Here is a 25,365-nt window from a genome sequence, read left to right as displayed (position 1 = left end):
AGATAGTACAAAACGAACGACGTCAATGAGCCAAGTGCACCTCTCTAACCTTTGGATTATCTTCCTTCTATACCTTTCACTCAACCTGAAACAAGGGAAAAGGGCAGTTTTGTTGTGGTGCTTCTATGCTTTATTTTTTTTAGCCCGTTGAGGCGCAACGAAAGGGGAAGGGTGACCAAAAATAGCACGTAGAAACTGTGTATAAGGTGAAAGTGACGCTAAATCGAAAGAGAGGGCCCATTGACAACTGAAGGCCATTGAAAAGTCAACCAGCGGCTTTCACTATTTCTTCGAAGAACTATATATATATTGATTATTTATTCTAGGCTATGTACTATTTTACTGCCAAAACAAGCGTAATTGGCACATTAGGGAAATGTGGTCGCTAGCGTACTCTCCCTCGAAAGGCTGAGAGTGTTTGGGCATCTCTTCCGCACGAGGCATTCTCAGATACCCAATAATTTTTACATTGTTTTGGTCTTCAAAGTTTTTTACAGGTTCATCCTTGCTAGAACTCACGTTGTCATTACGCTCAATATAGAATATGTAATCTAATAATCCACACCATGTATTGGCCCAATTCGACAGTTCTGGTTCACCATGATTCTCTTTGGAATTATCAGGATGCACCTTACCGTAGCTGAGCCCGTAGAGCGATATTCCTTTTACATGCAATGAGTTGTGCAATGCGACTAACTGATTCACCAAGTTCTTCTGTTCCTTTGTTGCGACAAAATATTTAGGTTTAGGATTTTGTGGTTGGTCATGCTGGCCTTCGCCAGTGGATTCTTCATCGCATTCTTCATCTTGGTCGCTTTCCTCCCCATTCCTCATTTTTGAATATCGATACGCTAGAGAGCATTCTGTCATGGCCCTTGCCGAGCCTGTCAGTGTCAGTGGCCTCCTCGTTATGGCCATATACGGTGGTTCTTCAGGTTCGGTGTTGAAATCTCCCATCAGAAGGCTGTGCCAGCCATAATACTTTGGGCAAGTTTTAATTTCCTCGATCTTTTTCAGAACTAAAAAAGATTGCCTTAGTCTCTCAAAAACTCCAAAAGGATGCCAAAATAAATGTGTGTTTGCCACAATGACTCCACTGGTTGATAAATTTGTCATGTTTTTGACACTCAGCGATACAATAAGGGCAATATTCTTGGTTCTTGTTCTTGCAGAGATGGCATTACCGGCCAAGATCGTATCGTAGTCTAGCATCCACTCGTTATCTTGCTGAAATTTTTCATTGTTCCACGCAACCATTAGCCCATGAGTCTTCCCCTCATGCCTCCTGAATGTTGAACCAAACCCCAACTTATGAAAATTTTCGTGCCAGAAGCCCAATTCGTTGTAATCGACCTCCTGTAACGATACAATATCAGGCTTATACGTTTTCAACTCGTGGACTAAGACTTTTGATCTTTTATGCCATTTCAATGCGGAACCACTTTGTGGGAAAAAGTCTCTCCTAATCAAAGTTTGTGCTAAAGTATTATAGGTCATTATCTGAACATCTAATGAACTCGGAGGAACCTGCATTCCGGACGTCTTGCTATCTTGTGAAACTTCACGGTAGACATGAAGAAATGGCCTTTCAATGAATTGCAAGTCAGGCGTGGGGAAATCAGGATCCTTGCCCTGAGATATTAAAGAGTTCCTACGACTTTGTCTTCTCTGAGCTCGTTCTTCTCTAATTTTTTTGATATGATCATCAGCTAGTGGACATCTGAAGATTTTTTGATGTGTCACATCATTCTCACTAGAGTAGCTAGAAACTGAATTAGAGGGGGACTGAGCTTTGCCATGTGATATGGGTTCTCCGTCTTCCATTTGACTGCTCATACGGACTGAAATCGATGGAAGAGAAAGAACAAAAACAGTAGCTTTTTAAGATTGAAACTAGTATATATTTGATGTGCTAGCTGTTCATCGGTAGCCAATTTACTTCAGTCGTGTAAATTTGATGGCAGCAATATAAGTCATCCTTTTTTTTCTGTGAGACTTAGGGGTGGCGGAGCTTCTATTGCTGACAAGAGGAATGGCAAGCTCATAATAAATAAAACAAAATTCGTTAGAAACTAAGAGGTATTAACTCCTTCACAGTGTTTTCAATGAGTTTACAGAAGGACTATATTACAGAATGCTAAAAATAAACTGTCTGCCGAAGCCACAGTGGAACAATGCGGAGAAATAACCACGAAGTCAGGAACTCGAATGTTAGGTCATATTTTAAGGCAGGGTGTGCCCTTACGTAAAAAAGACGGTTGATATTTTGAGTATCTAATTATCACTTCAGGCCAATTTGTAAACTTTTTTCTTGTTTATATTTTATCCATATACCACAAAGCATAACCCCCCCAACTAAAAATAAAAATTTGAAATTGAAGAAAAAATGTATATGTATAAAAATAGTATATGCATAATACAAGGAACCCAGATCATTTCAAGAGTCCATTACTTAATATTTCCGCCGGTAGAATTCTGTTGCTCTTGTTTCTCTGTTGGAAGTTATCCTCGTCATCATCCTCATCCTCATCTGAGATGGCAATGCTAAATGAGTCTACCATTCGAAATATATCAGACCTATCCATTGCCTTCCCGTCAAAGCTCAATTCAAAGCTCTCATTGGCGGTTGTGCCTATGCTGGTACTGGTTCTCTGCTTAGTATTGATATTTGGAAGATTCTTCACGGGCTTAATGTTATTTTGAGGCTGACTCTGTTGCTTGGGTAGGAGGACCAGGTGTTCACCGCATAGTTCGTCTAGTGATTTTAAGATCCGTGTCTTTCTATCTGTGGACAATTGAATCGGCTGCAAAGAATGGTAACTTTTCTCAAAATTCAACGAGATTTGTAAGATGATGATTTTTTTCGATATATCGTCTATCGTTTCATGTACCGGTGATGCCAATTTATACGTAATGATAACGGACCTGGGTAAAATGAATTTTTTGATGTTGAAATTTGCCTTTGACTTCATAGGAGAATTCGTCAATGTAGGTGTTATGTTGCTACTATTGTTTCTTATACCATGGAGATCTATCGGGCTGGTGAAATATCTCTTGGCAGTGCAAGTTCTGGAAGGAAACGAGATATCCTTTATGCTCTTCACTTCCTTCGTTTGATTGAACTTAGGAGCTTTAGAATTTATATGAGACACCGACTGATGGTGCGGATGCGGATTAGCATTTACGTTTGCGGCACCGGCATTTGGATATCTAGACGGTCTGTTGCCATTGCTGTTTGCGGCACCGGCGTAGTAGTTTTCGTTAGTGTCTTTATTAATCTGCGAGACGCTGTTGAACCTTGGTCTTTGGCTCTTTGTAGGCGACTCTGGATAGTAGAAGAATTGCTGGTTTGAGTCGAAAGTTGTCTTCTGTTGGAAGCTCAGAACCGGCTGCTGGTTCAGTTTGACCTGCGTAGGAGGCAGGACCAGCCCGCTGCCATTGCCAATGTACGATGATTTATTGTTGAGAGTCCTTCTTGGCGACACCGATGGACTTGGGCTCATTGCTGTCTGCTTATCTTCGTTGAGCTACAAGCAAGAGAAAAGGTTCGAAGAGAAACGAACGCCTTATGAGAATTCACAGTCTTCATGTGCAGGTAGAAAGGAAAGAAAATCTTTTCCGTCTTCTGCTGCAATTATTGACACTTTCTTATTTTGTGTTTTTATTTATGTTCTTTCCCAATCGGGAAATCATATTGAGGCGGTACTACCCTATTCGGTAACAGGCACGTGACAAGCACGTTCGTGGTGAGACTCGCTAAAATGTACGTATGATTCGCCTGCAAGTGGCAACGGCCAGTCTGTAATTGATAACAATCAATTAGAAAGATCAATGATGGAAGCATAACCCTCTATTACCATAGCAACGTTCATGATTATATGTTGGCTGTCGCTAGCAACGAACCTATAATTCTTTAGCTTTACTGTCAGGGACTACAGGGAGCATTCACAATAACCTAACGCTTCCTTTCTGCAAATGGTCTACTTACAAACACGATGTGAATATGTGCATGCCACTAACCGTTGCTGAAATCCCTCAAAATATGCATCTTCCAATGACCTATTGTGCTTGACCAATCATGCGAGAGCAATGACATGTCGGGTAACCTGTCCCAAAGGGCTACCCCTTAGTCTTCTGAGTTATTACCGGTATTTGCAACATCGCCAGAGTATATATAAGATGTATGGATATAGTGGAGACAATCTCTTGCCCTCCATTGATAGGTTTCAGGTAGTGAGGGGGTCGATCAAATCACATCATCAAATTGTACATCAACCAAAAAAAAAGAACTAAAAAACAGTTATGCTATCAAAGAATTTGTATAGTAACAGGAAACTGCTATCCTCGACGAATACGCTAATCAGGTCCGCCTCCACCAGATCTACAGGCGTGGAAAACTCCGGAGCTGGTCCCACCTCTTTCAAAACCATGAAGGTCATTGACACTCAACACAGCGACAAACCAAACGTACTGATACTGGGTTCTGGCTGGGGGGCTATTTCTTTTCTAAAGCGCATCGACACCAAGAAATACAATGTTTCTATTATCTCCCCCAGAAGTTACTTCTTATTCACGCCATTACTGCCCTCTGCCCCAGTTGGGACCGTGGATGAGAAATCAATTATCGAACCCATCGTTAATTTCGCCCTTAAGAAAAAGGGAAATGTCACTTACTATGAGGCAGAAGCCACTTCTATCAACCCCGACAGAAATACCGTCACTATAAAATCATTGTCCGCTGTCAGTCAACTGTATCAACCGGAAAATCATTTAGGGTTGCACCAGGCAGAACCCGCTGAGATCAAGTACGACTATTTGATCAGCGCTGTGGGTGCGGAACCTAATACTTTTGGTATTCCCGGGGTCACTGACCATGGACATTTTTTGAAAGAGATCCCGAACTCTTTAGAAATAAGAAGGACTTTTGCAGCCAATTTGGAAAAGGCTAATCTATTGCCCAAGGGTGATCCCGAAAGGAGGAGGTTATTGTCCATTGTTGTGGTTGGCGGTGGGCCGACTGGCGTAGAAGCCGCCGGTGAACTACAAGATTATGTTCATCAGGATTTGAGAAAATTTCTTCCAGCATTGGCTGAGGAAGTTCAAATACATTTGGTTGAAGCTTTGCCCATCGTTCTTAACATGTTCGAGAAGAAGCTTTCATCATATGCGCAATCTCATTTGGAAAACACTTCGATCAAAGTGCATTTGAGGACTGCCGTTGCTAAAGTAGAAGAAAAGCAATTATTAGCAAAGACCAAGCATGAAGACGGTAAAGTAACCGAAGAAACTATTCCATACGGCACTTTGATTTGGGCCACCGGTAACAAAGCGAGACCCGTCATAACCGACCTTTTCAAGAAGATCCCTGAACAAAACTCGTCCAAAAGAGGCTTGGCGGTAAATAGCTTCTTGCAAGTGAAAGGTAGCAACAACGTCTTCGCCATTGGTGACAACGCATTTGCGGGATTACCTCCGACTGCCCAAGTGGCGCATCAAGAAGCTGAATATCTAGCCAAAAACTTCGATAAAATGGCCCAAATACCAAACTTTCAAAAAAACCTATCTGCTAGAAAGGATAAAATCGATCTGCTGTTCGAGGAGAACAACTTTAGGCCCTTCAAATACAATGATCTGGGTGCCCTAGCATACCTTGGTTCTGAGAGAGCCATTGCAACTATCCGTTCGGGTAAAAGAACATTCTACACCGGTGGGGGGTTGATGACCTTTTACTTGTGGAGAATTTTATACTTGTCGATGATATTGTCCGCTAGGTCGAGATTCAAGGTGTTTTTCGACTGGATCAAATTAGCATTCTTCAAAAGGGATTTCTTCAAAGGATTATAGATGAAAGTAGAGTACCGGCAAGCGCCGTTTCCCTCTAGCTCGCATCCTTTTCTGCAACCTACCGAAGCAAAACGCAAAATAAACATTGAAGGAAAACCTCAAACTAAAAAACCATGCACATGATGTTTTACTATTTATATATTCCCACTAATCTGAAATGATGGACAGCAACGAGACACGAGCAAAGTAGCCAACAATGGTTGATCACTTCAGCTTTTTTCCTGCCGACATTAATTGTCCCATATATATCTGTGATTATTTATTTCTGCCTCTTATGTTCTCTTTATTTATTTTTTACGCCAAACCCCATTTGTATATACGTAATGAAAACTTTATAGTCCTTTATGCCTCACAAACATTCTACGGCCGGCTCGTCCCCTTATATTTTCCCGATTCAGTCGGTCATTGGAAAAATTCCTTGGCCTTCTTAATGTTTTCGAGTACCAGTTCCTGCGGGATGTTCATATCCTTCAACACTATGAAGCAGACCATATTGGATGACAGCTCGCTGACGTAGATGTTGTTATTCAGTATCAGGGTCTTGAACCCGCTCTTCAATTTCGTACAGCTTTGCTTGAAATTCTTCATTATGTTGGAGATTTTTTCGAACCTCTTCGGATCGAGTAAAACATTATTATCGTTCGAACCACCGTGACCATCGTTGCTATCCTCGCCATTGCTGGAACAAATCACTAGGAAAGTCGTTCTCTCGAAAAGAATGATTTCCAGCGCGTTCATAATTTCTTTGAATTTCTTCAGATTAGTCTGATGGTTCGACATATTAGGTATCAGCGAACACACAATCTGTGACCACGCCTTGTATAGACTCTCATCCCAGATTGACGTCGGAAAACCCACCAGATTGGGAAATCCGAATTCCGAGGAGGTCTCACTCAGGTTCTTCATCATAATCTGGAACAGCTCCTCCCTTTTATCCAACTGGACCAAATCCATCTTATGCAAAAGCACGAAAATTTTGGCGTCTGGAGAGTACTTCCTCAGCTGCTTCAGAGCTTTTGCAAATATCTCAATATCTTTGAGCACCTCGGTGGACTCCACATCAAACACATGGATTAGCACCTGCACCATCTGGAAAATATGGTCTTTCTGCTTGGTGAAGTAGTTTTCCATGAACACGTCCTGACCACCGCAATCCCATAGGTTTAGAGTCATGTTGCCGAGAAACCTCAGATGCGAGTGTTCTACATCAATGGTGGCACCCAATCTTCTTGTATCAAAGGCAGAGTAGTTGCTAAAGATGATTGACCTCATTGACGACTTACCGGAGCCGGACCGGCCCATCAAAAGCAGTTTTTTCCTATTATTCGACGACATTGCTAGATGTTCGTGCGACAGGCGTGAGTGTGACAGAAGCTTTTTGCACTTATCGAAGCGAAATCGCCAGCATAATAAATATTAAGGGTCTTATCCTATATTGGATTTTTCATTTTTCATTTTTCATTTTTCACTCTTCACTTTTTTCCGTCTAGTAGTCAAAATGCAGAGACGGATAAATAGAATACTAAATTTGAGGGTATAAACGAAAAGGGAAACGAGAAAAAAAAAACAAAACATCCCCACGTGACTGCTGTTACCCGGTGATGAATTCAAACGATAGACGGCCGGGTAAAGCGCAACCTTAATGTGGAAAAAAGAAATTAAAGAAAAAAAAAAGAAACGTGGCCTATCCGCCGCTTATTTATCAGCCGCCTGCAAAATTATGAATGAAAAAGGCCATAATATTACGACAAGACACAACCGGAGTGGAAGATCACAGATCTTGATCAAGACAGCGTGCCAAGAAATGACACCAAACAGTATTACGCACGTTCATGTGTTGTAGGCGCCTTTATGCGTGCAGCATCGCTCATGAGGGCCCTTATAGTTCCTCCAGCGGCTATTCTGATGGTGTTGCCCGGTCCACAAACACCCGTTCATCTCATCGCCGCGCCGTAAGATGCCAATTTGATGGATCCACGTGGAGGTGTCATTTCCGGCACGTGGGCGGAAATTAGCGATAGTAGTTGTTTATAGTTTGCCGTAGCTCATCGGGAGCAGTGCAGTCCGTGCACTTATGCACAATATCTCATGTGAGCGGCTTTCCTTATCCCTCTCCTTCCGTTTGCCTGTTCATTAGCTAGACTCAAAAACGTGCTTATTACTCATTAATTAGTTGGTTCCCATCCATGAGCTAATTATTATTCCCTTTTCGCAGCATGATGCAACCACATTGCACACCGGTAACACCCACTTAAATTCCTTCTATTGTGCTTCGTATACGTATATATATAACTGGACCTCATCTCTTCTCTCAGATAAAGTTCATTCTCTTATTTTAACTGTTCCTCATCTCGTAGATCTCCAGGGCACGACAAACAAATCTCCAAGATCATACTTCCAATGAGTTCCGTCAATAAAGATACTATTCACGTTGCTGAAAGAAGTCTTCATAAAGAAAACTTAACTGAAGGTGGTAACTTTGCCTTCCACAATCATTTAAATGATTTCGCACACATTGATGATCCTTTGGAAAGAAGAAGATTGGCTTTGGAATCCATCGATAACGAAGGTTTCGGTTGGCAACAGGTCAAGACCATCTCCATTGCCGGTGTTGGTTTCTTGACAGATTCTTACGATATTTTCGCCATCAATTTGGGTATTTCCATGATGTCATACGTTTACTGGCACGGTAGTATGCCAGCTTCAAGTCAAACCTTGTTGAAGGTTTCCACTTCTGTCGGTACTGTCATTGGTCAGGTTGGTTTCGGTACATTAGCTGATATTGTTGGTCGTAAGAAAATATACGGTTTGGAACTTATCATCATGATTGTCTGTACCATTTTGCAAACCACTGTTGCTCACTCTCCTGCTATCAACTTCGTTGCCGTTTTGACTTTCTACCGTATTGTCATGGGTATCGGTATCGGTGGTGACTACCCGCTATCTTCCATTATTACTTCTGAATTCGCCACTACCAAATGGAGAGGTGCCATTATGGGTGCTGTTTTCGCTAACCAAGCCTGGGGTCAAATCTCTGGTGGTATTATCGCGCTTATTTTGGTTGCTGCCTACAAGAGTGAACTAAGCTACGCTGACAGCGGTGCTGAATGTGATGCCAGATGTCAAAAGGCCTGTGACCAAATGTGGAGAATCCTTATTGGGTTGGGTACCGTTCCTGGGTTGCTATGTTTGTACTTCAGATTGACCATTCCAGAATCCCCCAGATATCAATTGGATGTTAACGCTAAACTGGAACTCGCCGAACAAAAGGAGCAAAGCGAAAAGAAAATCCATGAGATCAGTGATGACGACATGGTCATCAATGGTTTGGAAAGAGCTTCCACTGCCGTCGAATCTTTGGACGCTCACCCTCCAAAGGCTTCATTCAAAGATTTCTGCAGACATTTTGGCCAATGGAAATATGGTAAAATTCTGCTAGGTACTGCTGGTTCATGGTTTACTCTAGATGTTGCCTTCTACGGGCTGAGTTTAAACAGTGCCATTATCTTGCAAACCATTGGTTATGCTGGTTCTAAAAACGTCTACAAGAAACTATACGATTCTGCTGTTGGTAATTTGATTTTGATTTGTGCTGGTTCGTTACCTGGTTATTGGGCCACTGTCGCCACTGTCGATGTCATTGGTAGAAAACCAATCCAATTGGCCGGGTTCATCATTTTGACCATTCTGTTCTGTGTCATTGGTTTCGCATACCATAAGATCGGTGACCACGGTCTTTTGGCTCTTTACGTCATTTGTCAATTCTTCCAAAACTTCGGTCCAAACACTACCACTTTTATTGTTCCTGGTGAATGTTTCCCAACTCGTTACAGATCTACTGCTCATGGTATTTCTGCTGCATCCGGTAAGATTGGTGCCATTATTGCACAAACCGCTTTGGGTACTCTTATCAACCATAACTGTGCCAGAGACGGTAAAGCCGAAAACTGTTGGTTACCTCACGTCATGGAAATCTTTGCCTTGTTCATGCTGTTGGGTATCTTCACCACTTTGTTGATCCCAGAAACTAAGAGAAAGACTCTAGAAGAAATTAACGAGCAATACCACGATGAAGTCGATCCTGGTACCCTCAACTTCAGAAACAAGAACAACGACATCGAATCTTCTAGCCCATCTCAGCTTCAACATGAGGCCTAAGTGAAACTGAAAGATGCACTAAAGCTTGTATACTAGTACAAATAATACAAAACATTTTATAAACCTACTAAATCCTTTACATAATCCATAAATACTGTCAGGTTACATATTTATTCGGCCAATTTTTTTTTCACTAATGTCTCATTTTTCTTTCTATCCGTTTTTTCCTTTTTCAATCTCGTGCCAACTATTCTTACTGCTGCCGTTTTACCTTTTTTTACCAATTTTCAAGCATTACCCGGTATGAAACTTCTCGAGCCTCGAAAGTGCGAAACGTTTTAGCGATATGGCACATCTTCAAGAGACTATAAACACGGATCAAGCATTGCAGTAGAGCTCGCTGAACATCCTAAGGACCGCACCAAGGACAATGAGAGAAGTCATAAGTATTAATGGTATGTTGACGTATATGTCGTTTGGCTCAGGAATTGAGAACAATGGCATCCGTGAGAGATGGCGAGTGTTCTCGATCTGATCTGATCCACCCAGGTCTGATCTGGATTACTTAATTTTGCGCCAACCGATTAGATTGTTTTTAACACTCTTACTAACAAATGTTTGCGTTGTTTTCTTTTTGACATTCTCTGGTGAAGGAAGCTCACGATTGACTCCATTACGAAGGGAGGAAATTTTGTGTCTTCTTCAGAGGGGCGGTGTTGAAACGTTTACTATCCATTTTTGTATATCAGTTGGTCAAGCTGGTTGTCAAATTGGTAATGCCTGTTGGGAATTGTACTCCCTTGAGCACGGTATCAAGCCTGATGGTCATCTAGAAGATGGTCTATCAAAACCCAAAGGGGGAGAAGAGGGCTTTTCCACATTTTTCCACGAAACCGGACATGGTAAGTTCGTTCCAAGAGCCATTTATGTGGACTTAGAGCCCAATGTTATCGACGAAGTGCGTAACGGCCCTTACAAGGACCTTTTCCATCCGGAACAGTTGATCAGCGGTAAGGAAGACGCGGCTAATAACTATGCTAGAGGCCATTATACCGTCGGTAGAGAAATAGTGGACGAAGTTGAAGAAAGAATCAGAAAGATGGCCGACCAATGTGACGGGTTACAGGGGTTCTTGTTCACCCATTCCCTCGGTGGTGGTACCGGTTCCGGGTTGGGTTCCCTGTTACTAGAAAATTTATCTTATGAGTACGGTAAGAAATCTAAGTTGGAATTTGCCGTCTACCCAGCACCACAATTGTCCACTTCTGTCGTGGAGCCTTACAACACCGTTTTAACCACACACACCACTTTAGAACACGCGGACTGTACGTTTATGGTCGATAACGAAGCCATTTACGATATCTGTAGTAGAAACTTGGGCATCTCCAGGCCAACCTTTAGTAACTTAAACGGGTTGATTGCTCAAGTGATATCATCTGTGACCGCGTCCTTAAGATTCGATGGTTCTTTGAATGTCGATTTGAACGAATTCCAAACCAACTTAGTACCATACCCAAGAATCCATTTCCCTCTGGTCTCATATGCTCCGATCTTGTCCAAGCAGAGGGCTACCCATGAGTCCAACTCTGTGTCAGAGATCACAAACGCTTGTTTCGAACCTGGTAACCAAATGGTCAAGTGTGACCCAACAAAGGGCAAATACATGGCCAACTGTCTGTTATACAGAGGTGACGTGGTGACAAGAGATGTTCAGAGAGCCGTTGAACAGGTGAAGAACAAGAAATCGGTACAAATGGTGGACTGGTGTCCAACAGGCTTCAAAATCGGTATCTGTTACGAACCGCCAACTGTGATACCAAGTTCCGAATTGGCGAGTGTGGATAGAGCTGTTTGCATGCTATCCAACACCACCGCCATCGCCGATGCCTGGAAGAGAATTGATCAAAAATTCGATTTGATGTATGCTAAGCGTGCCTTCGTCCACTGGTACGTAGGTGAAGGTATGGAGGAAGGTGAATTCACCGAGGCTAGAGAGGACTTGGCTGCTTTGGAAAGAGACTACATCGAAGTCGGTGCCGATTCCTATGCCGAAGAGTTCTAGTGAGAAATTCTTTCCTCCCATGTTTTTTTTGCCAGTTACCACACACAGATTTAAATTTACACAGCGTGCGTATATATATGTATACAAATTAAGATACCTCTTATTAATTAACTCTTCATTTCTTCTTTTTGGATGTGTGATGAAAACGATGGCATACTCAATCATTTTTTTCTCTCAATGTTCCGCGGAATATTATAAATTTCAAGACAAAAATATCCATAAAAAACAAACATATTTGAGCTCATCTCGTTGCCACCCAAACTTGTAACGGAAGGAAAACACTTCAAGAACCCCGCGTAGAAGATGTCAAAGGAAGAGACTGAAGGGACTAATGTTCTGGACGAGCCCATTCACGGGATCTACATCCCTGCCGCACTATTCATTGTTGGTGTAGCCATCACTACGTATATGTCTGGTGAGTTGAAAATCTTGTGGAGTTTACCCATTCTCTCCACAATCATCTTCATTAGGGCATATACAGCCTATAAAAGAAGAAGATCACTGTTCCCGAACAAGTGGTCACCTTTAGAATTGGAAGACCAAACCATAATTTCAAAGAACACGGCCCTGTATCGTTTTAGGTTGAAGACTAGATTGGAGAGTTTGGAGATTCCTGCTGGTCACCACGTTGCCGTACGTGTCCCCGTTGACGGAAAAGACGAAATCAGGTACTACAATCCAATCACTTCTAAGTTGGAAGACGGGCACCTGGACTTGGTGGTTAAGGCATACGTTGATGGTAAAGTCTCTAAGTACTTTGCCGGCTTAAATCCTGGCGACACGGTCGACTTCAAGGGACCAATAGGCACTTTAAACTACGAACCAAATTCCTCCAAGCATTTGGGCATTGTGGCCGGTGGCTCCGGTATCACCCCAGTCTTACAGATCTTAAATGAAATCATCACTGTTCCCGAAGATTTGACGAAAGTATCACTGCTGTATGCCAATGAGACCGAAAATGATATCCTACTAAAGGAGGAACTGGACGAGATGGCCGAAAAATACGCACACTTCCAAGTTCATTACGTAGTACACTACCCATCCGACACATGGACCGGAGATGTCGGCTACATCACCAAGGACCAGATGAGCAAGTACCTACCGGAGTATTCGGGGGATAACAGACTCTTGATCTGTGGACCTGATGGAATGAACAACTTGGCCCTTCAATACGCCAAGGAACTAGGCTGGAAGGTCAATTCGACGAAAAGTTCAGGTGACGATCAAGTCTTTGTCTTTTAACGGAATAAGCTTCGTATATACAATAGAAAATTTTTTCATACTATATTACATAATACTATAGAGTATCGATACCCACAATCTCCATGGCTGCGGTATCGTGTTGAAAATAGACCGGGCTATTAATTATACGAGAGTGTTGAAAGTAGGCTTCATTCGGCCTCATCGGGCGGAGCTGTTTGGGTGCCTCGCCAATTTTCGTTGCGAGATTACTATAAAAGGTGCAACGTGAAAGCCTCAACTGATCTTTCGTAGTGAGGCATTAAGGGAAGACTCAAGCAGCAAAAGCAACAACAATTACACAACACTACTTGCAAATGACTGAACTAAAAAAACAAAAGACCACTGAACAAAAAGCCAGACCTCAAAACGTCGGCATCAAGGGTATCCAAATCTACATCCCAACACAATGCGTCAACCAATCCGAGTTAGAGAAATTTGACGGCGTTTCCCAAGGTAAGTACACAATTGGTCTGGGCCAAACCAATATGTCCTTTGTCAACGACAGAGAAGACATCTACTCAATGTCCTTGACTGTTTTGTCCAAGTTGATCAAGAGTTACAATATCGACACCAACAAGATTGGTAGATTAGAAGTCGGTACGGAAACCCTAATTGACAAGTCCAAGTCTGTTAAGTCTGTCTTGATGCAATTGTTCGGCGAAAACACCGACGTCGAAGGTATTGATACTCTTAATGCCTGTTACGGTGGTACCAACGCATTGTTCAATTCTTTGAACTGGATCGAATCTAATGCCTGGGATGGTAGAGACGCCATCGTTGTTTGCGGTGATATTGCCATTTATGATAAAGGTGCCGCAAGACCAACTGGTGGTGCTGGTACTGTTGCCATGTGGATCGGCCCTGATGCTCCAATCGTATTTGATTCTGTGAGGGCTTCTTACATGGAACACGCTTACGATTTCTACAAGCCAGATTTCACCAGTGAATATCCTTACGTGGATGGTCATTTCTCATTGACCTGTTATGTCAAAGCTCTTGATCAAGTTTACAAGAGTTACTCCAAGAAGGCTATTTCCAAAGGGTTGGTTAGCGATCCCGCTGGTCCGGATGCTTTGAACGTTTTGAAATATTTCGACTACAACGTTTTCCACGTACCAACCTGTAAATTGGTAAACAAGTCATACGGTAGATTACTATATAACGATTTCAGGGCCAACCCTCAATTGTTCCCAGAAGTTAACGCCGAATTAGCTAACCGCGACTACGACGAGTCATTGACCGACAAGAACATTGAAAAGACTTTTGTTAATGTTGCTAAGCCATTCCACGAGGAAAGAGTCGCCCAATCTCTGATCGTTCCAACAAACACAGGTAACATGTACACCGCTTCTGTATACGCTGCCTTTGCATCTCTATTAAACTATGTTGGATCGGACGACTTGCAAGGCAAGCGTGTTGGTTTATTCTCCTACGGTTCTGGGTTGGCTGCATCTCTATATTCCTGTAAAATTGTTGGTGACGTCCAACACATTGTCAAGGAATTGGATGTCACTAACAAATTAGCCAAGAGAATCACTGAAACTCCAGAAGATTACGAGGCTGCCATCGGATTAAGAGAAAACGCTCATTTGAAGAAGGATTTCAAGCCTCAAGGTTCCATTGAACACCTACAATCTGGCGTATACTACTTGACCAACATCGATGACAAATTCAGAAGATCCTACGATGTTAAGAAATGATCTTCTCTCCTCGATTGCATTTTGCTAAACGCTTTCATATATGCTTTAGTTTTCTAGCGGCCTGTTTTCTTGGCTCATACAAATTAAAGTAGTTTTTTGATCTATAAACTAAGGAATCTCTTTATTTAATAATGGTATATATATATATATATATATATAGTTTCAGATAGAATCATATATCTATACATTTATAACACAATAATTCTACCCTTCATCCTTTTTTTTTTGAAGTTTTAGCCCAACCAATTTTTTTTCCTCATTCATAATCCCGACGTGTTTCCCATGTATTCTGACAATGCCAATGTTAAGGGTGGAATATCTGCCAATTTGTGTAAAACCAACGGTCTGATGCGCTGACAAAATGCGGAGCCGACGCCATCATTTGTGTCGTTGGACAAAAGACACAGGAATGTACATGCGACTTTCGAGACATCTGATAGCTCTTGGGGGAACTTTATGTCAGGTATGCTATTTTGTCTTGCAGGTGTAATTTCTTCAGAGTCGTTCAAAAACTTGGATTTTAATGCCGAGATGGGAACTTGCGATTCTCTTTCGCCATCTACAATGCTCAGGGGCTTGAATCTTGGCCGGATGCCCTTGATCACAAATCTCTTCTTCCCCGTCACTGGGTCGGTAATCACGATAGCGGCGGCGTTGTTGAAAGCATTGGAAACGTTTTTGATGAACTCCACAGCAGGTAGCAGTTTCCGTCCGGATTCACGGACAAGCTGACCGAACTTGGATTCATATGATCTCCAAAGTGATATTTGTGTAAACTCTGCCTCTTGCACGGGCTCAAAGCAACACCTCAACCAGGTGGTCGACCTCAGGGGCTCATTAAGTTTGAACAGCTGTTGGAACAGTTCGTCTGATAGATTGGGTGGCTCTTTGGGTGCGGGAGGCTTCAAACGCTTCACTAACTTGATCTTGTGCCTTTGCAAAGAGTTATAGTCTGGCGTGGCAATATTGTACGATAGCAAGTTGGGAAGCGTGGCCTCCAGTATCAAAGAGCATTCCTTACTCTTGAACAGTTCTGTGATTCTCTGAGAACCGGGCAAGACGTATTGATAGAGGAAATCCAACGATGCAATAATTAGTTCACTATCACACTCCACCAGTAAAAAGGAAACGATTAACGACAAAGTCTTGTGGTCCAAATTGTCGGCCGCGCTCTCTTCATTAGCTTTGGACCTAACCAGTAACCTCGAAAGAGACCTTAGTATGGAAATAACCATGTATCTGTCCTTAGTGTAGTTCAGGATGGACACTAGCGTTTGGAAATAATGGTCGTCCTTCATGGCAGGCGCAATATACGAGGATATCGCTTCCATCAAGTCCAGAGTGTAATGGGTCAATTCGTTGAAAAAAGTCGCATTACCTTCGTACAGTTGCCACTTGTTGTCTCCTGTGGCGACGCACTGAAACTTCTTCAACACGAAGAGAATGAACGATTTGATTTCCGCATCTTTAACCAGCACCTGGACGGAGTCAGTGTCCTGGGCCAAATTTCTTAAGATCAGCAAGGCGTTCAAGCCCATCTGCAAAGAGTCCATCGCGTCCGAATCGCATATAGAGGACTGGTTAAGCCCCTCCACGATCCGCTCCAGGGGCAATATAAACGTCTTGAAAAGCGGCAACAGGTCCGGTAACGTCCGCAAGCTGATCATGTACGGCGCCTTGTTACTGTACGTAAGATACTTTTTCAAGGACCATTTGATTTCCTCCGGAATCTCACTCAATAAAGCCATCTCCATTCTAGTCAAATCGTCTACGCCTCGCGCTGTTTCCTTGGGCAGCAATTGAAACACATTAAAGTTCGCCAGCGAGTAATGGATAGACTTGGTATTGGCCGCAGCCCCCGTCAGAACTCCATTGGACTGCAACCGAGACACTTTTATAGGATTGGCCACCATCGTCTCGAACATGTTCACCGGCTCGGAGCTTGCGACAGGCGCCTCGTTCACGGGAGTGCCATTAAGCGACGTGTTAGAGGTCAACGAGTTCATTTCCGAGTTTTCTTCCACTATTTCTCTAGCTTTTTGTTCTTTCTGTTTGACCTCTTTCCCAAAGCAGTAGTAACTCCTAACACGACTTATTGTTTTCATTTTTTTCCCTGGAATATCACTATTTTTCACTTTTTTCACCTTTCCGCCATTACGTCGGTAAGCAACAGCATTACGCCGGCCTGGCCCAGAGGGGAAGAATAAGGGATCTTTGGAACTAAAAGGAAAATAAGGGAGAGAAAGGAAACAAGGAGGCGGCAGAAGGGGATCGACAGGGTATTTAAAGCCGCTCATGGAGTCGTATTTTTAGCATGAGTTTGTGCATCGCGGTTCAGAAGAGGATCTGCAAAAGTAGTAAAAGAAGAAAGGAACTATAACAACTGCCAACCAAGAAAAACAAGATGAAGCAGTTCAGGTTGATTAACGCGGTTTCCGCATCGTTCGTGCTTATTGGCTTAGTGATGGCTAATTCGGACTCAGTTTTTGACAAGTGGACTCAGAAGGACCTGGCCGATTACTTACGCGACAATAAGAAGAGCTTGGAGAAGTACGCGACGGACTCCATTGAGGACTTGAAGAAGGAGGCGTCGCAGGTATGGGACAAGCATGCGCAGCCAAAGCCATGGTGGCAGGTGTGGTCTAGCGACGGCGGTAGCAGCAGCAACTCTGGATGGTTCGGCAATTCTGCGTCTTCAGATCACCCAGTGTCCGACTGGCTGTTTGACACCTGGTCCACGGACACTCTCCGTAACTTTCTAAAGAAGAACGGTGTAGACGTGGACGACCCTAAAGCGTCTAAGGACTCATTGGTGAAGACAGCCAAGGAGAACTTCAACAAGATCTCCAAGTCGTTGAAGTCGTCAGGTTACTATCCTTCCAGTTCCTACTTTGACAGCTGGTCCACCCAAGACCTGCAGAACTGGCTGAACGACAATGGTATTGATTACGACCAGGCTGTTCAGAACAAGAACGAACTGATCAAGAAAGTCAAGGAAAACATTTACCAAACCTCGGAAAAGGCGGAACAGCAGCGCCTAGGCTTGCTTGAAAGTCTGGACCTCGCTCACCAGCAAATCTTGGACACCACGGGCCAAATCAAGGACACCGTCTTTGATAAATGGTCCAGTGATCAGTTGACCAATTGGCTGGAGAGCCACAAGGTGAAAATTGACAAGGACATGGCCAAGAAGCATGACTACTTGGTTAGAACCGCCAAAGACAACTGTGCGAACCTGAAGGATGATATCTACTGGTACTTGGACTATATGAAGAGAGAATCCTCTCCATTCCTGACCAAAACTCCAGAATATGTCGGTTCCGTTTGGGACTCTTCCAAGAACATGTTTACTAGTTTGTACTCCAAGTTCAGAGGCAAGACTGGCGATGTGATCAATGACACCTTCCTGGTTGGCCTCGACTCGTGGCCAAAAGATAAGTTAAAGATGTTTTTGGATGCTCGTGGTGTCAAGTACTCAATGTTGTCCACTGAAAATCAATTGAAAGAGTTGGTCAAGAAGTCTAGAAATGAAAAACTTCAGATATTACCAAAGGACTATCAAAAGTACTTTGACAACAGCAACTGGTCTTTGAAAGATATAAAGAATTGGTTTGCTGACAAGAAGGACGATTTCCAGGATTCTCAGGTCTACTCGACAATCATGCAAGACTTCGACAAGGTCTCCAAAAATACGAATGACGCAAAGGATCAAATCTCTAAAACCTGGTCAAACACTTTCCAGAGCTGGTCCCAAGAAGATCTGTCACAGTACTTGAAATCCTTTGGTGTTCCGGTAAAGCAATCCTCCACAAAGGATGACTTGATTAACTTGGCCAAGCAAAACACCCAATGGCTATTTGGAACTGTTCAAGAACCAACCTACAAGAGATATCTGCACAATATCCAAAATTGGTCAAAGAGTATACTGGGGTTCCATTAGGGATAGGGATGCGAGATGCAATGCACCCTTCATTCGCATAGTTTACCGGAAACCGGGTAGGCAGAAAGGAAATAAGCTGCAGGACGAAAAGACTGCCGTCATTCTAAAATGAATTTGCTTAAGTATTTTGTTTTTAATGTTACATATTGTGAAATACACTCTCTTTAAGAAAAAAAATGTTCAAAAACTACTCTGCTACTTCCTCAACAAACGGGCCTCAGCCATGATCTTGCTATAGCCATTGGTCTTGCTTGCCACTTTCCCCTCTTTGGTGTTACCCGACGGACAGAAAAGCTAGAAGGATTGGAGGGAAGTCATTAAAATGTGCATATATATATCCTGTTCAGTAGATGGGCGACATATTAGGGGGAAAACAGGAGAAGGGGAAAGACGAGGGAACACATATAACGATGTCTAGATACGCTTGGTATACCAGAGTTACAGACACACTGCATCGTCTGACGGTACTGACGCTAGTCGGTGGTACATTATACATGTCCGGTGGCTTGGCTTACACTTTATACATGAATGGTAAGAAGTATGAGCAGCAAATGACCCAACAAAAGGCATTAGAGGAGGACAACCAACAGTTGCAAAGTCCTACTGCACCTCCCACGGAATAAATTATACGCATGCGGTGCTGAAGAATAAAGGAAAGTGCTGGATTACATTTCAAGGGCAGCCCATCGACATGATGTGCTGCCCTCCATCTTCCCCTCGCTACCATGCTGATATTTACGAACCTGTACATAATAATTAAACTAAGAAAACCAAAAATAAATAACATTACTGCCAGATTGAAGCAAGCAACACAAACATATGCATGATTATGTACCTTCCTATTTCTTGCTAAGGAAAACAGCCACAGAAGTTCAGGGACTGCATGGGGCTTTTTATTTTTAAATTTGCCTCATTTGCTGTTCTGGCTTTCGTCTTAAAGGGTTCGTTTGTTTTCCTTTGCTTGCCATTGCTTCAGAGCGATCTGCTGGCTTGTGGATGTCTTCCGAGTGGAGTTCTTTGCAAAGGTATCATCATGAGTAACTTCACAGAAACGGATGGAGAAATGTCATCATAACAAGTTTCAAGTTAACAAAATCTTCTTGAGCCGTTCGTTGCCAAGGCTACAATGTGCGGCAGGATCTCATTACTTTGTCTTGATGTGTGCAGAACTGGCACATACTTCAATACATTCAAGTTAGACTTTTGCGAAATATTCGCGTCGAGGACAGCATTCAATAATTGTATTCACTGAATGATGGCCCCTACGATTAAATGATTGCTAACTGGGCTTCTCTTAGAGTCAACGGCTCATCGTATTTGATGAATAAAGGCCAGGCGTAGAGAACTCCCAGGTTACTGCTACTAAAAAAAGGTTTGCCGATTTTTTCGCCCCTGTCTAGTTCTATTCGCAATAACGGTTGATTAATCATGTCCAAGCCGTGATTCATATTGCGGTACGAGTTACTTTTAACGATCTCATAGGGCGCTTTTGTCTCTAAGAAACCTACATTCACTTTCCTTACTATGCAAGAATGATGGGGTATAAAAGAGAAGCAAATACGTATCATATATTATGCAGTTACGAAAATTCTAGCACCATTCAAGGAAACGCATTATACAAATGAACCCGATAAGCCGCTATCAGGGAAGATGCGCATCGATAATCACATCCTGAATGGTAGTCCAATAAATCGGACCACCCATTGGGTCCTTTTCCTTCTGTCTTTTGGCTTTTCCTTAGAAGACCCTGGAAATTTTCACATTTTTCCGGCTTTGGACCTTAGTAAGAACAAAAAGAAAAGAAGAGAACAAAAAAGAAACGATACGGAGTACGTGTCATAAAAACTTGTTTAATCATCCTTGAACCCAACTATAAAGAACTCGACACATTTTGCTCCACCCGTTCTTTACATTTTTCCAAGGTTGTGAGAGTTATATTACAGCAGTAACGTGTAGGTCAAATATGAGATTCGGAACCGCTATTGCCACACTGTGCCTAACGGCTTTTACATCTGCAACTACAAACACAAGCTATATCAGCAATGATCAAGCACTAAATGCGTTTAATGACACTCACTTTTGTAAACTAGATAGAAACGATAATGTTAGCCCCAGTTGTAATGTGACTTTCAATGAGCTGAACGCCATAAACAAAAATATTAGAGATGATCTATCGGGACTACTAAAGTCCGACTTCTTCAAATACTTCCGACTAGATCTGTACAAGCAATGTTCCTTTTGGGACGCCAACGATGGGCTGTGCCTAAATCGCGCTTGTTCCGTTGACGTGGTAGAGGACTGGGACAAACTGCCTGAGTACTGGCAACCCGAGATCTTGGGTAGCTTCAATAACAACACAATGAAGGAAGCAGATGATAACGACGATGAATGTAAATTTCTCGATCAGCTATGCCAAACTGGGAAAAAACCTGTAAATATCGAGGATACCATTAATTATTGTGATATAAATGATTTCAATGGGAAAGATGCCGTTTTGATTGATTTGGCAGCGAATCCAGAACGATTCACAGGTTATGGTGGCAAACAAGCTGGCCAAATTTGGTCCACTATCTACCAAGATAACTGTTTCACGATTGGTGAAACTGGTGAGTCGCTAGCGAAAGATGCATTTTATAGGCTTGTATCTGGATTCCACGCCTCTATTGGTACCCATTTATCAAAAGAATATCTAAACACAAAAACTGGTAAGTGGGAGCCAAATTTGGATCTGTTTATGGCAAGAATCGGGAATTTCCCCGACAGAGTGACGAACATGTATTTCAATTATGCCGTCGTGGCCAAAGCTCTTTGGAAAATTCAGCCCTACTTACCAGAATTTTCATTCTGTGATTTGGTCAATAAAGAAATCAAGAACAAGATGGATAACGTTATTTCTCAACTAGACACAAATATTTTCAACGAAGATTTGGTTTTTGCGAACGACCTAAGTTTGACTCTAAAGGACGAATTCAGATCCCGTTTCAAGAATGTCACAAAGATTATGGATTGTGTGCAGTGCGACAGGTGTAGACTGTGGGGGAAAATTCAAACCACCGGTTACGCCACTGCTTTGAAAATCCTATTTGAAATCAATGATGCTGATGAATTCACCAAACAAGATATTGTTGGTAAACTAACCAAATATGAGTTGATTGCTCTGTTACAGACTTTTGGTAGATTATCAGAATCCATTGAATCTGTCAACATGTTTGAAAAAATGTACGGAAAAAGATTGAACGGGACCGAAAACAGATTAAGTTCTTTCTTTCAGAACAACTTTTTCAGCATTTTGAAAAAGGCTGGCAAATCCATTCGTTATACCATAGAAAACATCAACAATACTAAACAAGAAAAGGAAGAAAATGACAGTTCACAGGCACATGCTTTTGACGATTTGAAGGTACCTCAACCAAAAAGCGTTTCAAAGCCTGCCGCTGGTGTAGAAAATAAATGGAAAAAGGGCTGGAATACTGAGATTAACAATGTTTTGGAAGCATTCAATTTTATTTATAGAAGCTACATGGATTTGCCTAGGAACATATGGAGACTAACTATGACGAACGCTTACAAATTCTGGAATAAATTCATTGGTGTTGCCGATTATGTTAGCGAAGAAATGCAAGAGCCAATTTCTTATAAGCTCGACATAAAATAAAAAAAAGTTAATCTGTTTCTTTCTATATACGCACTGTATAGATTTAAAATATAGAATCATTTAAATATCAAGTAAAGGAAAAAGAAAAATGCATCAAAAAGTTTTAATTTTCAGAGCGTTTTTCGCGTCAAAAGGGATCAGATAAGACAAAAATAATAGCATAAGCTCTGGAACTTTTTTACATAATGTAGGTATATATATATATCACACAGGGAATCATTCATCCTTCTTGACTTCGGTGATAAGCTTACCAATATTAATACCGTTGAATAGACCCTTCCAAATCAAAGGAACATTCTTGAAATTATCACCCACAGCATCTTTAAGGGTGGCAGAATTCAATACACTAATTTGGCCGTGCGTTAGGAAAACACTCAATCTTTCCAATGCTTTTGGGAATTCATCAGTATGGTCTGTAACCAATACACCTTTGATTACCAACCTTTTGGTTAGAACGTATCCATAGCTTTTGAACATAAATTTTGATGGATCGTTGTAGGCACTAATGGCACCACATGCTATCAACATAGCCTTTTGCTTCAATAATACAACACCAGCTTCCAAGATATCACCACCGACGTTGTCGATAAAATAATCCACAGTATTTTCACCGCCAGCAGCTTGGATAAGCTTCTTTTTGAATTCTGGGTCTTTATAATCAACACCGACCACATTTTCACCGAAGGTTTCAACAAATTCGACTTTTTTTGGTCCACCAGCAATAGCAATGACCTTTGATGCCCTGAACACATTCAAAGCCAGCTGAATGCAAATGTTACCAACAGCACCGGCCGCACCAGAGATTAGGTAAACTTTGCCATAATCCTCTTCTCTTTCTTGCAGTTGAGCATAGTGGAAGAATATGAAATAAGCTGTTAGCGAAGTACCACCTAAGACGGATAAATACCACCACAACTTCCCCACTTTGTCTTTATCAACTTTTCTTAATTCTTTAACGCTTGATTGTGGAACTATGACATGCGTAGTCCAACAGGTCTTTGCAGAGACATAATCACCAGGAGAGTACTCCTTGTTTTTAGAAGCCAAGACTTTACCGATCCCTCTTGCGGGAATAATATCACCAGGTTGAACACCTTTCGCATAGTTTTTGTCCCGCGATGAAATCCAGAATTTCTGAGCAGGATCATTGGACAAATAATGTGTTTCCAGCAGTAGTTCACCGTCCTTTAATTGGTTTGAACAGAGTTCTTTTTCAATAAGTTCGAAAGTGCATTCAGGATCGGTAAAATCAAAATTGAATGGTTCACCAGGAATTGGAAGATTCTTTAAAACCCATTGCTTAGCCAATACCATACTGCTCGTACGCTTTGTTCAAGTTACGGTTCTGTTTTTAAGCTCTCTTGACTGCTTTGATGAAACTCTAGTGGCTTTCACTTTATACTGCTTTATTTGAAGAAAATTCCCTAAATGTTGAGCTTCCTGGGAATTGGGGGTGAAAATCAAAATAGGGTTAGTTTATTACGTAATGAGCGCCAAGATTATTAAGCAAAAGTAAAGAATAGAACTACGAAAAGCCGGGACTTTTGTGCCTCGTACCCAAAACTAAAAAGTGAGCATGTGCCAGTACTGTGTAAACCCGTAGTCACACTGGATGTGCTTGTCCTCTGTAGAATGCGGTATATGATGGCTAACGTTGCCTGATCGGCACAAACCAAAGATATAAAACATATAAACACAATGAACATAAAGCTTGACAATATCCGCTATTGTTAATTGGGGCCCTGAAATACCAATCGTTTTTTCTTATAGTCTATATTATTATCAAAAAAGAAAAATAAGACTCGAAAATGTCCTTCATTTCAAACTGCGAGTTCTGGATATTTATTTGCCCAATAACTATCAACGGATTCCCTGTAAACTGCCAATGCTTTCAGAATATAAGTTCGTAATTCGAAATTCATCTCAGGACACCTTTCATTGGTATTTGCAGTGCCGTGAGTACTTCTTACTTCATGATCTACAATTTCATTATTTCTGTCTAAGTTATTTCCGTATGGCACAATTGCTAATGATCTGAAGACTCTATAACAACAATCACCATCATAGAAAAGTGACTTATCGCAATATTTACCATGATCGTATGCAAATTGGTTCATATTATGTGCAATAAGGTCCCATGTGCGTTTGTCCGCGTTGGGCTTATGATGAATGACTTCTACCAACAAATTCATTTTGCCATCATCATCAAGAAGGTCCAGTATGTAATCTTCTCCAAGAAAGTATGTGAGAACAACCAGAGAAAGAGGCAAAGTGAAGAATGATATGATCATCAAAATAACGATGAAAGTATTCGCGTGATGAGTACATATTAAGCAGCCTAAAATGATCACCACCATAATATGAATTAATAGGAAAAAAAATACTAGAATGTGCTTTTTGGAAGAATAGAGGAAGTGATCGGGATTAACATCTTTTGGAAGAATGATGTTTTCAGTTTGGGAGAGCTCTCCGAGCGCTTCAGCTCCTAGCTTTGGGGTGGTCATTAACGGCTCCGCAATCATAGATGAAGACAATGAAATACTTCTCACCGTATCTCTTCATGTTAGAAGGTAAAGTGAAGGTAGCATCTATTTTTTGCAACCGTCTCATAGTTTTATACTGCATGGTTTTAAAGCTGGAAATATCTAGAACTAGAGCATAAACGCCTCCTTGAGGCGCACGTATTTTTTGAGTTTTGGTCGAGTAAAGGGTAATGTTTCCTAGCCCAGAAAAGAAAATCATAAAGGCGCAGGACGTGATGACTATATAAAAAAGGTTTATGGTGTTGGTTAGCCACAAGGAAAGTTCTTTTGTGAGTTTCTAT

At 41.8% G+C, this 25,365-nt stretch overlaps 14 protein-coding genes across 14 annotated transcripts; 8 read left to right on the top strand and 6 right to left on the bottom strand.

Annotated features, from left to right (window-relative positions):
- Positions 1-339: 339 nt before the first annotated feature.
- NGL3 (3'-5' poly(A) RNA exonuclease) lies at positions 340-1,836 on the bottom strand (the record flags this gene model as incomplete). The annotated part of the gene is made up of 1 exon (XM_056230108.1): positions 340-1,836. The coding sequence occupies one exon, from the start codon at positions 1,834-1,836 to the stop codon at positions 340-342; it is 1,497 nt and encodes a 498-aa protein (XP_056084060.1).
- Positions 1,837-2,432: 596 nt separating this feature from the next.
- On the bottom strand, positions 2,433-3,503 carry SKDI13G0190 (uncharacterized protein; the record flags this gene model as incomplete). The annotated part of the gene is made up of 1 exon (XM_056230107.1): positions 2,433-3,503. The coding sequence occupies one exon, from the start codon at positions 3,501-3,503 to the stop codon at positions 2,433-2,435; it is 1,071 nt and encodes a 356-aa protein (XP_056084059.1).
- Positions 3,504-4,302: 799 nt separating this feature from the next.
- NDI1 (NADH-ubiquinone reductase (H(+)-translocating) NDI1) lies at positions 4,303-5,844 on the top strand (the record flags this gene model as incomplete). The annotated part of the gene is made up of 1 exon (XM_056230106.1): positions 4,303-5,844. The coding sequence occupies one exon, from the start codon at positions 4,303-4,305 to the stop codon at positions 5,842-5,844; it is 1,542 nt and encodes a 513-aa protein (XP_056084058.1).
- A 402-nt stretch (positions 5,845-6,246) lies between these two features.
- On the bottom strand, positions 6,247-7,179 carry GTR1 (Rag GTPase GTR1; the record flags this gene model as incomplete). The annotated part of the gene is made up of 1 exon (XM_056230105.1): positions 6,247-7,179. The coding sequence occupies one exon, from the start codon at positions 7,177-7,179 to the stop codon at positions 6,247-6,249; it is 933 nt and encodes a 310-aa protein (XP_056084057.1).
- Positions 7,180-8,244: 1,065 nt separating this feature from the next.
- PHO84 (phosphate transporter PHO84) lies at positions 8,245-10,002 on the top strand (the record flags this gene model as incomplete). The annotated part of the gene is made up of 1 exon (XM_056230104.1): positions 8,245-10,002. One exon carries the CDS (start codon positions 8,245-8,247, stop codon positions 10,000-10,002), a length of 1,758 nt encoding a protein of 585 aa, XP_056084056.1.
- Positions 10,003-10,372: 370 nt separating this feature from the next.
- Positions 10,373-12,004, top strand: TUB3 (alpha-tubulin TUB3; the record flags this gene model as incomplete). Its single annotated transcript, XM_056230102.1, has 2 exons — positions 10,373-10,397; positions 10,692-12,004. The coding sequence occupies 2 exons, from the start codon at positions 10,373-10,375 to the stop codon at positions 12,002-12,004; spliced, it is 1,338 nt and encodes a 445-aa protein (XP_056084055.1).
- A 303-nt stretch (positions 12,005-12,307) lies between these two features.
- On the top strand, positions 12,308-13,246 carry PGA3 (cytochrome-b5 reductase; the record flags this gene model as incomplete). Its single annotated transcript, XM_056230101.1, has 1 exon — positions 12,308-13,246. One exon carries the CDS (start codon positions 12,308-12,310, stop codon positions 13,244-13,246), a length of 939 nt encoding a protein of 312 aa, XP_056084054.1.
- Positions 13,247-13,560: 314 nt separating this feature from the next.
- On the top strand, positions 13,561-14,946 carry ERG13 (hydroxymethylglutaryl-CoA synthase; the record flags this gene model as incomplete). Its single annotated transcript, XM_056230100.1, has 1 exon — positions 13,561-14,946. One exon carries the CDS (start codon positions 13,561-13,563, stop codon positions 14,944-14,946), a length of 1,386 nt encoding a protein of 461 aa, XP_056084053.1.
- Positions 14,947-15,206: 260 nt separating this feature from the next.
- RSC9 (Rsc9p) lies at positions 15,207-16,952 on the bottom strand (the record flags this gene model as incomplete). Its single annotated transcript, XM_056230099.1, has 1 exon — positions 15,207-16,952. One exon carries the CDS (start codon positions 16,950-16,952, stop codon positions 15,207-15,209), a length of 1,746 nt encoding a protein of 581 aa, XP_056084052.1.
- Positions 16,953-17,350: 398 nt separating this feature from the next.
- MSC1 (double-strand break repair enhancer MSC1) lies at positions 17,351-18,886 on the top strand (the record flags this gene model as incomplete). The annotated part of the gene is made up of 1 exon (XM_056230098.1): positions 17,351-18,886. The coding sequence occupies one exon, from the start codon at positions 17,351-17,353 to the stop codon at positions 18,884-18,886; it is 1,536 nt and encodes a 511-aa protein (XP_056084051.1).
- Positions 18,887-19,296: 410 nt separating this feature from the next.
- On the top strand, positions 19,297-19,509 carry COX14 (Cox14p; the record flags this gene model as incomplete). Its single annotated transcript, XM_056230097.1, has 1 exon — positions 19,297-19,509. The coding sequence occupies one exon, from the start codon at positions 19,297-19,299 to the stop codon at positions 19,507-19,509; it is 213 nt and encodes a 70-aa protein (XP_056084050.1).
- A 1,340-nt stretch (positions 19,510-20,849) lies between these two features.
- ERO1 (ER oxidoreductin) lies at positions 20,850-22,541 on the top strand (the record flags this gene model as incomplete). The annotated part of the gene is made up of 1 exon (XM_056230096.1): positions 20,850-22,541. The coding sequence occupies one exon, from the start codon at positions 20,850-20,852 to the stop codon at positions 22,539-22,541; it is 1,692 nt and encodes a 563-aa protein (XP_056084049.1).
- A 216-nt stretch (positions 22,542-22,757) lies between these two features.
- Positions 22,758-23,855, bottom strand: SKDI13G0080 (uncharacterized protein; the record flags this gene model as incomplete). The annotated part of the gene is made up of 1 exon (XM_056230095.1): positions 22,758-23,855. One exon carries the CDS (start codon positions 23,853-23,855, stop codon positions 22,758-22,760), a length of 1,098 nt encoding a protein of 365 aa, XP_056084048.1.
- Positions 23,856-24,361: 506 nt separating this feature from the next.
- On the bottom strand, positions 24,362-25,063 carry SKDI13G0070 (uncharacterized protein; the record flags this gene model as incomplete). Its single annotated transcript, XM_056230094.1, has 1 exon — positions 24,362-25,063. One exon carries the CDS (start codon positions 25,061-25,063, stop codon positions 24,362-24,364), a length of 702 nt encoding a protein of 233 aa, XP_056084047.1.
- Positions 25,064-25,365: the final 302 nt, after the last annotated feature.

This window comes from Saccharomyces kudriavzevii, assembly GCF_947243775.1.
Source record: "Saccharomyces kudriavzevii IFO 1802 strain IFO1802 genome assembly, chromosome: 13".
NCBI lineage: Eukaryota > Fungi > Ascomycota > Saccharomycetes > Saccharomycetales > Saccharomycetaceae > Saccharomyces > Saccharomyces kudriavzevii.
The sequence above is the reverse complement of the archived record's forward strand: the minus strand, read 5'-3'. Positions and strand labels throughout refer to the sequence as shown.